At 42.2% G+C, this 12658-nt stretch overlaps 2 protein-coding genes across 5 annotated transcripts; one reads left to right on the top strand and one right to left on the bottom strand.

Annotated features, from left to right (window-relative positions):
* Positions 1-52: 52 nt before the first annotated feature.
* Positions 53-3135, top strand: extl2 (exostosin-like glycosyltransferase 2). 3 transcript variants are annotated; one of them, XM_070844388.1, is made up of 6 exons: positions 53-214; positions 801-1249; positions 1339-1409; positions 1605-1720; positions 1820-2251; positions 2623-3135. In XM_070844388.1, exons 1-5 carry the CDS (start codon positions 210-212, stop codon positions 2223-2225), a joined length of 1047 nt encoding a protein of 348 aa, XP_070700489.1. In that variant the 5' UTR covers positions 53-209; the 3' UTR covers positions 2226-2251; positions 2623-3135. The 3 variants fall into 3 exon arrangements, with proteins under 3 accessions (XP_070700489.1, XP_070700488.1, XP_070700487.1); XM_070844387.1 differs by having other exon boundaries at positions 2615-3135; XM_070844386.1 differs by having other exon boundaries at positions 1820-3135.
* Positions 3136-3353: 218 nt separating this feature from the next.
* Positions 3354-8438, bottom strand: parla (presenilin associated, rhomboid-like a). Of its 2 annotated transcripts, XR_011585451.1 has the most exons (11): positions 8358-8438; positions 6716-6890; positions 6510-6614; positions 6265-6397; positions 6026-6121; positions 5706-5855; positions 5293-5363; positions 5101-5202; positions 4859-4920; positions 4659-4756; positions 4088-4109 (listed from the first exon to the last, which is right to left on the bottom strand). XR_011585451.1 is itself a non-coding variant. In XM_070844384.1 (10 exons), the coding sequence occupies exons 1-10, from the start codon at positions 8435-8437 to the stop codon at positions 3974-3976; spliced, it is 1146 nt and encodes a 381-aa protein (XP_070700485.1). In that variant the 5' UTR covers position 8438; the 3' UTR covers positions 3354-3973. The 2 variants fall into 2 exon arrangements, 1 of the variants encoding a protein (XP_070700485.1); XM_070844384.1 differs by lacking the exon at positions 4859-4920 and having other exon boundaries at positions 3354-4109.
* Positions 8439-12658: the final 4220 nt, after the last annotated feature.

Raw genomic sequence — 12658 nt, 5'->3', positions numbered from 1 at the left:
AGAAATACAAGCATAGAGACTCGATAAGGTCGAATTTCATCCGTCTACAGACTCCAACAAAATATAGCTGTTCGTTTCTGTGACCTCCTATCATGCTACGTTACAGATGATGCTAGCTTGTCACAGCTCTTTGCTTTTAGGCTCTTTGGACAGAGTTAGCCATCATGGCGACCATGTAGAGGAGAGCGGTTTGTTTACAGTGCAACAAAATGAGGTGAGTTTGGAGTTACACAGAGAAATCATTTCAACTGTTGATGGATGCAAATAAATAGCTCTTACACGAGTCAGCCCGGTGAACTTAATTCATGACGTTATGTATATTTAAAGTAATTATGCAAGCCTAAGAATAAAGTAAAAATAAAATGCTTTATGCAGCAATGGGAGAGGTTTTGGGTGAGCTAACATTTAATTTGACTTTTTTTACGGAGTAAATTCAGCAAATCTATTCAGGGACTGACTATGATAGGAAAAACAAACCTACTGGATGTGTCAGTCTCCTGCTGTTGACCCTGCACAGTTAGCAACACCTCATAGGCAACACTGTTAATGTTAATGTGCACCAGGCTGCTGCCATTTAGTTACTTTCCTTAAAAGAGTCAGTGTGTTGTGCTCAGAAAACCTCATGTGGACATGCAATCCTTAGATCAATCCAGTTAAAGTCTTGCCACAGAAATAAGTGGCACTTGAGTGTAAAGCAATGCCTGTCTGTGCCATAGCATGAGCGTTGTGTAGCCTAAGAGGAGTCTATTTTGAATGCAGTAAATGTGATGTTTCATGTCTGTGTACCTCCTGTGATGCAGGGTCCCCCGCTGCTGCATGGGGCTCCGGCGAACCTATTTGGTTTGGCCAATCCTGCTGCTACTCCTGGTTGGTGCAGCCTTGACAGCCCTGCTGCCAGCTGCTGAGGACCATGGAGGCGTTGGCGCGCTGGGAGTGCTACGCCGGGCAGCATCAGAAAAGGAGAATCCTGCACAGGGCCACCATGAAGGCAGCACAGAGGAAGAGCAGAGGTTCACCATCATCATCCAGACTTACAACCGCACAGACATTTTACTCAAACTGCTGAACCATTACCAGGCAGTGCCTCATCTTCGGCGGATTATCATAGTCTGGAACAACATTGCGGAGCAGACACCCCTGAAGTTATGGAACTCTTTGGGGCCTCATCCGGTCCCTGTGGTCTTCAAGGTGCAGACTAGCAATCAAATGCGAAACAGGCTGCAGCCGTTCCCTGAGATTGATACTGATGGTCAGTATGTCTGTCATCTTACATATTGTATGCATGTATGTCTGCTACAACTTTTTTTTTTTCAGTTTGATTTTTGCTCTTATCCTTAGCTGTGCTGATGCTGGATGATGACACCCTGGTCAGTGTTCCTGACATCAGTTTTGCTTTTTCCGTCTGGAAGGTAATAAGTTCAAGGATGATGTAGATAACAGTGATGAAACGTTCAGAATCTAAATTACATTTGGATTAACTTGATAATTGAATTTTAAAAAAATTAAAACTGCATTGGTATTATGTGATACTTTTAAATGCACCATACAGATTGTGATAGACATAAGCAGCTATAGAATTAGCTGTTCTGTCTTTGGTTCCACAGCAATTTCCAGAACAGATTGTTGGGTTTGTCCCACGGAAACATGTCTCAACACCAGGAGGAGTGTACAGTTATGGCAGCTTTGAACTGCAGGACCCAGAAACAACTGGAGGTGACAGGTAAGTTCTACATACACTGCATCTTATTTGCTGCTTGTTCACTTTGGTATTACTTCCATATGAAAAGCTGTTTTTTATACTTTGATCCGTTCACTGCAGATACTCCATGGTGTTGATTGGTGCTGCCTTCTTCCACCGCCGCTACCTGCAGCTCTTCCAGGACCAACCTCAAGCGGTGCACGCGCTTGTGGACGAAACACAGAATTGCGACGACATTGCAATGAATTTCGTTGTAGCGCTTCATTTGAGGAAACAATCAAAGCCTATAGGCAGCATTAACAAACCCTCTGGGGTCTTTGTCAAACCTGTGGACCTTCGCAACCTGGAAAAGGAGGCCAGCAGCGGCTACCAGGGTATGTGGCATCGCCCTGAACACCTTCTCCAGAGATCCTACTGTCTGAACAGGCTGACACAGATCTACGGCTCCATGCCACTCTGCTTCTCCAACCTGATGGTCTCCCAGTTTGGCTTCCCCAGCTATGCCAACCACAAGAGTAGAGGCTGAAGAAGACAGACTCAAGTAGCAGTCTGGTAAGTCTGTGTTTGACTGATAACACATCATCTGTCTAGGCTCAGGATTAGCTTGGTCACCTGGTGTACAGCTGCTATTCTCATGTTCATGTGATCTCATGCTAGAAACCATCATTTACCTTCTTTGAGTGTTCGGAAACATAAATGCAAGCAAACGTTTTACAGCTTAGAACATGTAAAACTGCGTTTCGTCTTTAGACTTAGTGTCGGTAATGACTGCATAAAAACAGTAGTGATGCGGCAGTGTTTCAGCAGAGGGTGACAAATAGCATGTAGTGGCTTTCCTAAGAATATTTAGCTTGTGTGCTTGGTGCTAACCTGTTCAGTGGTTTGCTCTTTTTGTTATTTCTTGATACTGAGCAGTTTTTCAGGGCCATCAACAAGACTATCATGGACTTTTCTCCTTTGGACAACAGCGGGGATTGTTAAATAACTTTCTACACGTCGCAGGCTGATGAAACGTCCATATTTGATAAGGTAATCTGTATAATGTTGCCAAAGCTGCCTTTTTTCCCTGCTTTTTTTATAGCCAGCAGGTGTCAGTCTTAGATCTGCTTTGACGGTTTGCCTTGCTTGTAACCATGATGTACAGCAGTGGCGATGCCTCACTAAAATATTGCTGTTTTTTTTACATTTGTAAGTTGTTTATGGAATATATCACTTTGATGCAAGCTTGTGTACAGTCCGTCCAAATATGAAATAAATGCTAGAAGATGTAGTTATATTTCAGTAATCTATGGCCAAAAAAGAATCGCCACCAAAGTGTGAATTACTGCAAATATTATGCACGTGATCTTTATGTACAGTACTACGCATGTATGGACAATCATTTTTTGTAAATGTGTGCACATATGTCAAGCTTGCAGGACTGAATCATGTGATTCAGTTAAATAAAGTGAATACTTTTTCTCTGAACAGTTTGTGAATTAACTCCTGAATATTATATCAGTTAATGAGAGTTACAGTTGCGTCAGGAAAAGGTGAACAGAGGTCATGAACTGAGTCAGGAGTGGGTGAGGTCCTTGCTCTGAGGTTTTTGCAAAGGCCTACCTTGGTTGCCTTTCACTCTTTCCAAGCAAAATTACTAAAATATTGATGCAGCTTATTTCTGACATAGCTTTTATTTTAAGCACATGTACCTTTCAGTTTAGGTCACCTTAAACAGGAATAATCATCCTTTCGGGGTGAGTCTATTCCGTCACTTTTGAAAAATGATCTTCTTGCCTCTATGAAGACAGATCTCCCCTTTCATTAATATAAATGCATAATTAAGTCTGATTGTTCAAACTACTAAGTCTAGCCCACAGGACTGCAAATGATTTAATCATTAATTTGTATCAGTCCTTTGTATTTTTTTGTGTCCAGGCTTTTATTGCTTTCACTAAGATGAACAGGAAAAAGCTGACACGAAGGCTGAAGGTTAAACATCTTCAGATTGTTAAAAAAGTAGGAGAGCGATGATGTTTTCATTTTGTAGCTTGGAGGTGTTACTTGTAGGGAAGCAGATGCTGCCAGTCCACACAGTGAACATCTGGACTGCAACACCAGGTGTGAGGTCCCACCTGCATACAATTAAACCAGTGTATGCTCATTAATAACCTTGGATGAAAAGCTATATTTATTAATAAACAGTAACATCTGACTCCCACTTGGTAGATAAAAGTGTCCTTGCATATTCTGAGGTAACTCAGTTCGTTCAAGAAAGATCGGAGAGTGTGAGTGTCATTGTGGTCCAGATCCAGCGGCCCCAGGCCCGCCTCTCGGCCTGGACCCGCCGGGAGAGCGCACATCGTGCCACAGCTTCACAAGAGGCTCCCTCTTCCTCCATATCAGTTTGTGACCATATGCCACATACCATCTGTAAGACAGGATACAGGACGACAGTTAGAATATACTGACTACAAGACAGGACATTTAAAGTCCTTTAAACGATTTTTTTTTTTTTTTACAAAGTGTAAAACCGTCCAGTAATAAAAAAAATGATACTGTAAATAATTTAGCAACAATGCACTATTACATAGATAGCATAGCATAATTGTGAGTATTATCACAAGAACAGAATCCCATACTTGGTTGTGACAACTGAGCTATCGACTGTACGTCTGCTGATGAAGACAGTTTGATGTGTCTGAAAGATCCTGAATAAGCTATTAAGTGGATCTTCAGTTAGGATTATTTTGTCAAACTACAAGAGCACTGTTAGTTGTCATGGAAATTTAGATCTTTCCATTTCAATTTTGCCTGAGCTATCAAAGTACTTTGAACTCCAGCTCATAAGCTCTCAAGCTTTTTGTCTCCAAACTCCACACGAAGGATTAAAATAAGAATTAAGCATATTCTTCTGTTTATAAAAGCCATAAATTCATTCAGTTATTCTTTTCAAAGCAAAAGGAAACTGGCCGCTCACACTCCAAAGAGAGCTCCGCCGAGGTGAGCTGCGTGGTCAAACAGCCGCCATCCCAGGATAAGCCCTGCTGCATCTATGGCGATGAGTGCTTTCAGAGCCTAAAGACAGAGCAATGACAGGACGCTGGAGTTACACACAATATCCTACACTGAAGCAACCACGACTACGTTTCTGCCATGCATTCAGACATGCATACTTACACATTCACTCATTCACACTGGACTTTGTCCGTTTCGTTCATGCACAGAATTACATCTCTTGCCTGCAGCGAAAACACAACATGGGGATGTTAACACCCTATTAAATGTGTGAATTACCAGACTGTTTTAATTCATCACACTTCAGACGTGTCTGTCTACATAACTAGAGAACTTTTTTTCAAACCAGACAGAACACATACCCAAAGGAGTGCAAACAGACACACACACTGTGCATTACTTACATTTCCTGCTGTGAAAGTGACCATGGGGAGGAAGATTATGCCTAGTTTGGCCTCTGGTACCTTTACACAGACTGCAGCCAGCACTGCCATGACAGCACCTGACTATGGATCAAACAAAAGACGAGTCAAAAGATAAGAATTATTGCGTTTCTTATGTTTTAAACTGTGAGAAGATTTTAGCAGATATCTTACCGCTCCTAATGAAGGATAGAGGCGTCCTGTTGCTGTTTTACACATGTAACTAACCATAGTGGAAATCACCCCTGAAAATACACATTATGTTCAGATATCACTCTTTCTTCTCCCATAACACATTCATTTCTTTTTTACTTTAATAATCATAATGTTCACATTTTATCAACTGGTTCCAACTGTGCAATGAGTAAATATCAGTAAAGTATTCCCTTTAACGTCCTAAATGTCATTCATTTAATTTCATGTCTTGCAGATTATGTAAAACTTGTTTTACTTAAACATTGAAAGATGAACCTATATAAATCTGTCAGAGATTAAAGAAAGATTTGGATTTGATATCTTAAATGCTGCTTCAATACTGGATCTTTAGTCAATCAAACGTTAGCGGATCCATTCTTTCTTTGACTTACCTGCAGACATGTAGACCGCAAGGAACTGCTCCTTCCCTAAGAGGGAGACGATTCCCGATGAGAATGTCCACAGGACATACATGTTAGCCATCATGTGGATAATGGAGTAGTGGCTGAAGCAGGACAGGACCATGGGAAGGCACCTCGTTTCTGGTGGGGGAGAAAAAAATGGAGAGATGTGCTTTGAGATCACAGGCGAGGACTTGATCGGGGCCAATGACTCCAGCTACAAATATAAGAAATGTGTGCCCTTATTGCCAGTGTGTAAGCACTTTGTATTATTTATTTAATATAAAAAAAAACAAAAAAAACACACTCACTGGAGGCTGGGTTGGATGTGAAGTATTTAATCATGCTTCTTTGCATTGAAGGGATCCGCCAGCAACACAGGACTACGGTGTTTAATGCAATGATACCTGAAAACAGTAATAAGGAAAGCATGTGACCATGAAGAAATATGGGATTATATTAGACACGTGTTAACTTGTTGATGATAGCCATTAAGTAACGCTAATAATACACAAGGAACAAATGAGTCTGTGTCTGCAAAACAAGTTACCAGTGACCGTCTTCTGTCCGTCTGTGAGGCTGCTCCAGAAGTCATCCACTATGGACATCAGGAGGATGAGCTGTCGCTGGAAGCCTGACAGCTGGTTCCACCAGTCATGCCAGTACGCCATGTCCTGTGGCCCCTGGTAAAATATGAATGGTTCACTGAATCTACGCAGCCTATTAGATACATTGGTTATATAAGCTTATGGCAAGAGAGGAGAGAGCCAGAGGTTTGTTTCATTAAAATGTCACCTGTAAGAGTTTATCTGACTCCTCTTCATCTTTTGCAGACTGAACTCTTGACTTCAAGGTCTCATATTGCAGAATGGCAGCCGCACCGAAGGAGCAGCCTGTAAACTGACATGGAGTTACACAACCACCACCCCATCACACAGTCTTACACCTCAGTGCTGCATGCATCTCTTTTTCTACTCCTGTAGAAAAATGGGAGGACCTACCCCTACTGTGAACATCAGCGGTTTGAAAAGTGTTGGCCTGGGGACTTTAGGAGGTGGAGGACCAGGTGAGCCAGCCTCAGAGGGGTTTGTTTCTTGGGTGACATTTCCTTTCTTTGTGTCCGGCCTTTTGGCTTCCCGACGGAAACCGCACCTCTGTTGGTTGCAGGGGTTCGGTCTGACAGAGGACATGTAGACACAGGAGAAGTATTACAACCTAATTTATAGAAATACACAGAATGACATGCGCAGGTGTGTGATATGGGGCAAAGCAGCAGAACAGCTCTGCAGTGAAAATAGAGTAACATTTTCTCTGTATGATCATTAGTTTGATGAAGGGATGTTAATAACTAAGAGTTACATCCGCAGTATCTTCATCACACTGGACAGCGTCTGGGTGTTAAAAGTAAACAAAACGTGTGTTCACATCTATCAGTCAGAGCATTCACATTAATCACTCTAACTCAGCAGCCGGAGGCGCATAGAAACAGCTATTTATGATCTCTCTCTCTGTCTCTCTAAAAAGGGTTATATACTGTTACTTCAATAAACATTAATGTGAACAGCAAATGGCAGATGGATCAGACAATATAACGGCTGCTGTAGGGGTAACCATGGCAACTCCAGCTGTGCAGAGATGCTCCTCCATCCTCGATCATAGACTTTCCAGTGACAGACCAGCGTTTGATGGTTTAGGTTTGCCTCCTGAAGTAGTCCACACTGCTCAGGGTGGAGAGCTCCATCTACTAGTCAGAGCTGCTGTGTGGAGAGGAGCACAGATCCACATGGTGCCCTCTACCTCGTGTTGCTAAACAATGTACATTTGCAGTTTTATATTGTTTGTATACTTTGCACAAGGACTCTATAAGCAACATTGATATACTGATGTTATCAGAGTTGCTTAAACGGTACATTTTTAACATCCCTGTGGTAATGAGTTTAAGTGTTTGGTGTATGAAATGTCAAAAATAGTGAAAGTTCTGATCACAATTTGCTAAAGCCGACAGCGATGTCTTCATATTGCTTGGTTTGTCTGACTAACAGTCTTAAATCCCAAAATGTTTAGTTCATTATCACATGAGACAAGAAGAGCATCAAACCATCACAGCTGAGAAGCTGGAACCAATGAAAATTTGTCTTTTTAGCAAAAAGAAGACATGATAAACCGATCAGTATTGAAATAGTTGTGGATTAATTTCCTGTGAACTGACTCATCCACTAATTGATTATCATTGTGGGCTTTATCATTGTAACATTCTATTATGTGGTACAATATTGATGGCCGTCGCCCTTTTAGTTTTGCTGATAATCTAATTCAAGCACCGTCTGTTTAAAATATATGGATCGCACATATTCTACGTGAGTCAACACAACTTCATATTGAATATTCCCACAGCCATCTGTTTAATTAGCTGTAAATTTAACGTTGCAAACAATACACAGCAGGAAAATGGCCTTGGAGATTTCTACTGTGAACAAATACAAATGTAACAACAGTCTTCAGCCCCGTGGATCTCTTCACAATGACAGTGTGAACAGTTAGGTAACCACTCTGCTGGTCCGAAGACAAACACACTCACACACACTGTCGGTGTTGACCGTGTTTGGTCAGACCTGCGGCCGGAGCACCTTCACATTTTCTCACCTGGAGCTCCGTGAAGTAGTGTAGGTGGATCTGATGAACTCTATTTTGGCCCATTTCAGTAAACATCCTCTCCACGCCATGTTTGTGATGACCTCAGCTCTGAACCCGGAAGCCCGTCCCACTGCCGACAGATAATGCTGCGTTCAAGGACTCGCCTAAAAGCTCCGACAGTTGCAAACCACTCCAGAGCTGTTGGCGCAAAAAAAAAAAGAAGCCTCTCATTCAGTCCCGTCCCTTCATCCTCCAGTATCAGGCTTGTGTATTAAGGTCCGTCAGTAACCCACTCAGTGGACAAAGGTGTCCTAACCGGACACCTGTTTTTACCATACCCTGCTCTACTAACAGTATGCTAGCTAGCATTAGCATTGTGCTCTGACAACTGACCTGGCTAATGTTACTTAGAGCCTTTAAGTTAAGGTTAATTTATGTTAGCCCAGTCAGTGTAGTCTCCAGCCAGGAGGATCCAACTAAACACGCGTCTTCCCCTGAATCCTATAGCGTTAGCATGTAGCTTGTAGCCATAAAACCCTTCTATGGGGATCTTTTTCAGGACATAACTGGAAACAAATGAGAGATCAGCAATGTGGGATTAAATCCTGGTGCAACCGACTACACAGCAGCTCTTTAACATAGCATTATTAATTTAAACTGGTGTGTTTACGAGTGGGAGCTGTTAGTGGCTATGTGGGATGAGAAACTAAGATCTGGGCTAAACCTGTATAGAAATATTGGTCGCCCCAAGGCACAGGTCGTTCAGGGGCTTTCTGAGTGTGAAAAAGAGAAACGCACTCTGATTGGCTGAAAGTAAAGGGCTCTGTGATTGGCCGGGGAATAAAAAGAAGCATTCTGATTGGCCAAAAGCAAGCAGCTCTTTGATTGGCCATTTTAAGGTTCTTCTTAAAGTTTGTTTTTTTTCCTTCATTTTCACGAGACAGTTATGGCAGGTTTAAGCTATAGTTTGTTAATTACAGAATATACAAACCAACCAATAAAGTCCCACATTTACCAGTTCAATTAGTTCCACTCACAGCAGAAACTACTAAATGATAAATACTGATGATGATGTTATCTAACCTGAATGAACTTGACCATTACAGTTTATGAGAACAATTTACTCGTCGAGGCCTTCCTCTTCCTCTTCCTCTTCCTCCTCGACATCCACCTGGCTTGTGTCTGAGAACTGCTGGGCCTCGATATGCTGCTCGTTCAGGTAAGTGCCGTGACCAATTCTCCGGTTAACTTTATTACAACTAAGCTAAGTTGGTACAGGGTCGAGAAATACAGGTGGCTCCTTTCACACGCTGGCAGATGAGCGGCGGCTAACACGACTACATGTCCTATAGCGTTAGCATGTAGCTTTTAGCCATAAAACCCTTCTGTCGGGATCTTTTTCAGGACATGGCAGAGGAACAAATCAGATATTAGCGATGTGGAATTAAATCCCGGTGCACAGCATCTCTTTAGCATAACGTCATTAATTTAATTTAGCTTGTTTATGTGTGCTCGCTGTTGCCGTCTGTGTGTGACAAGGGGTCGTTTTCCCCCAAATGGAGCGCGGTGAGACGTATTATTGATCAGATCGATAGGTTTAAGTTTGCCGAGACAATAAAACTGACTATGACTCTGCAATAATAACACAGACTGTATAAAAGAAGTGAACATAGCTTCCGGGTCTGAAATGTGAAGCCAATGCGGAAGTGCCCTAAAGCTGCATTCTTGGCCGTGGCCACCAGGGGGCGACTCTGCTGCTTGCAAAAAGAATGAATGGAAATCTATGAGAAAATGACCCTACTTACTAGAATCATTACCTCAGTAAATACTTTCCTAATGACTTTATGGTCTCAGTAGCCAGTTTCAAGTCTTCTTCAATACAGCATAATGTTCATTTAATAGATTATCGTCCCATTTAGAGGGAAAAAGACGATAAAGCTGGGTATGCATTAGGGCGGAGCTACGTTGTGACTAACCAATCAGAGGCGGCTTTTGTGGAAAAACGTCACTTCTGTTTAAAAAAACAAAAGACAAGATGGCGACGTCCATGAAACCAAGATGGAAGCTTCAAAACGGCGGTCCACAAACCAATGGGTGACGCCACGGTGGCTCCGTCCGCATCTTATATGCAGTCTATGTGTAATAGTTGAGAGAGCCTGAACGCAACAGGACGTGTAGGCCTCTGAGCTATGCAGACAGGCACTACAGCAGCTTGTTTTTCCATAGGTAGCACTTCACCTCCCTCTAGTGGTGTATTTAAGTTTAGTCAGGGGCGAGAGGTCTAGCAAGGTCACAGTGAGGGGAAGCACATCAAGTAATGAGCATAAGTACATTTGAAACACTTAAGTTTTTCACTTTTGTGCTACTTTATACTTCCACATGACGACACATTACAGGGAAGCAGTGTACTTCTGATAACCCTCGACACTGCAGGTTAAGTTTTCATGTCATAACAGCAACAATGATAAGGATCAATCAGGTAAAATATAATGCTTGAGCCCTTTTCATGGTAAGGCTTTGTGCGTGCAGGCTCACTGTCACTGTCATTACTGCATGGGGCACTTCAATAGAACAGAGCCAATGAGATTCCTATTATATAGTAACATCTGTTCTTTTCCTACCATAACAAGAGTTCAAAATGTCTGCTGTTCTATATTAACCACAGAGCTCTATATAGCAGTAAAGAAGAGACATGAATTCAGTCCAATAATGTAATATAATAATATCTCTCTGTGTTGCTCTGTATGAGTAGGCCTACTTTTACTTTTGATGCTCTAAGTACTTTTTGAATACTTTTGTACTTTGAATTTTAAATTTTTAATGCGAGAATTTTACATGTGACAAAATTTTCTATTGTTGTATTGCTACTTCTACCTAAGTAAAGGATCCAAATACTTAAACCACAACTGCAGATAGATTTCCAAACTGAAAAAAAAAAAAGAAAGAAATTAAAAAGTTCTGAGGACAGAGGAGAATCAGAAGACAGACAATAAGATGCCTGTACAAAAAAAGCACGTGTTGGTTTATGACATATTTTTAAGAATGCCAACATATTATAAAACATAATTAATGACTTTTTGAAACAGTTCGTAAGTGCAATGACTTTTATTCTCATTAATACAAAAAAAGTGGAAGCTTTGGACAGTAGCTGAGCTGTACTGATCGCTCTAGGTGTTGCTATTGGCATCTGGACAAGTTCCACAAACTTTTCATAAGCTTGCCAATGACTCCAGAAATAGGCGAAGAAGGTAGAATTTGCAGTGAGAGGGCTGCACTGCAGTGTCTGCAGAGTAACTGGGGCTCTCCTACCTGCATTTCACTCACTGGGCTACGTTAGCTACAAGACCATAAAATGCAATATTGCACAGAGAAAGGCTGTAATGAAGCTAGGAAAGAATAAAAAGGGTTTAGGGGCAGGAAGGTAATTCATCTTAACTGAAACAGGCAATCCATCCCACTGGGACATTATAAATACAATCTCACTTTAGCAGGGAAATTATATAGTTATTCAGAAAGTGGAGGTATAGAGGTTTCAGGGCAAAGATACAGTGTACAAAGAAAGGAGAGCAATATGCCTTTGTGACTGTATGGACCCAAGGACACACTGTTAAGTTAGATGATATCCTATGGGTGCAGGTCTGGGGCAGGGGAGGACAGGGAGATGTGGGAGAGGAGGAGGGATGAAGAGAGCTGAGAAGGAGAGGAGTGAGCGAGCACAGGGCGGGTTGAGGTGGGGAGGCCAAAGAGAGAGAGGAGAGTGGGTGAAAAGAGGGTGAGAATCATAAATATTTAAGTGTCCGCAGAAGTTAACTTGGGTAAGAGCGGTTTGTGATTTGGACTTTGGTAACAGGACCATATAGTGCTGCAACAACACAACCCTCACGCGAACACGTCCGTCGCTCTCCGGATCTGTAGAGGACTATAAGTCCCTTTCTGATCAATGCTGTGCGTTTTTTTTTCTCTCAGCAGAGGTGTCCTCTTTCAGGTCCTCTCATCGATTTGCTGTGAACCGACGCCAGCCAGGATTCGCCTGTGTCGGCAAAGGGGCAGCAAGGCCTCGGTCATGTGACAGGAAGTGTGAAGTCTGAAATCAGAACAACTTGTCATTCATGTAGGACACTCGTTCTGCTTCTTACTGCAAAAACTCTGTCCAGGCAGAGTGAACAATAAAGCTACTCTGACGCTCAGCTCCTCGTATTTGTGCTGTGACTTGGATCCACAGGCAGACGCACGATGCTGAACGTCATTTGGCCTTGAGGCTTCCATTTCAGCCCAAAGGCTTGAAACATCTTATACTTGCAGCACAGTCT

This window comes from Pempheris klunzingeri, chromosome 15 (assembly GCF_042242105.1).
Source record: "Pempheris klunzingeri isolate RE-2024b chromosome 15, fPemKlu1.hap1, whole genome shotgun sequence".
NCBI lineage: Eukaryota > Metazoa > Chordata > Actinopteri > Acropomatiformes > Pempheridae > Pempheris > Pempheris klunzingeri.
The sequence above is the reverse complement of the archived record's forward strand: the minus strand, read 5'-3'. Positions and strand labels throughout refer to the sequence as shown.

Excerpts from the sequence above, each read along its gene's own strand:
- extl2 (XM_070844388.1), top strand. Across the intron at positions 1,410-1,604 it reads TTGCTTTTTCCGTCTGGAAG|CAATTTCCAGAACAGATTGT; the intron begins GTAATAAGTTCA and ends TTGGTTCCACAG. Across the intron at positions 1,721-1,819 it reads GAAACAACTGGAGGTGACAG|ATACTCCATGGTGTTGATTG; the intron begins GTAAGTTCTACA and ends CGTTCACTGCAG.
- parla (XM_070844384.1), bottom strand. The coding sequence starts at position 8,437 with ATGGCGTGGAGAGGATGTTTACTGAAATGGGCCAAAATAGAGTTCATC. Across the intron at positions 6,615-6,715 it reads CGCTGATGTTCACAGTAGGG|TTTACAGGCTGCTCCTTCGG; the intron begins GTAGGTCCTCCC and ends ACTCCATGTCAG. Across the intron at positions 6,398-6,509 it reads AGTCAGATAAACTCTTACAG|GGGCCACAGGACATGGCGTA; the intron begins GTGACATTTTAA and ends ATATTTTACCAG.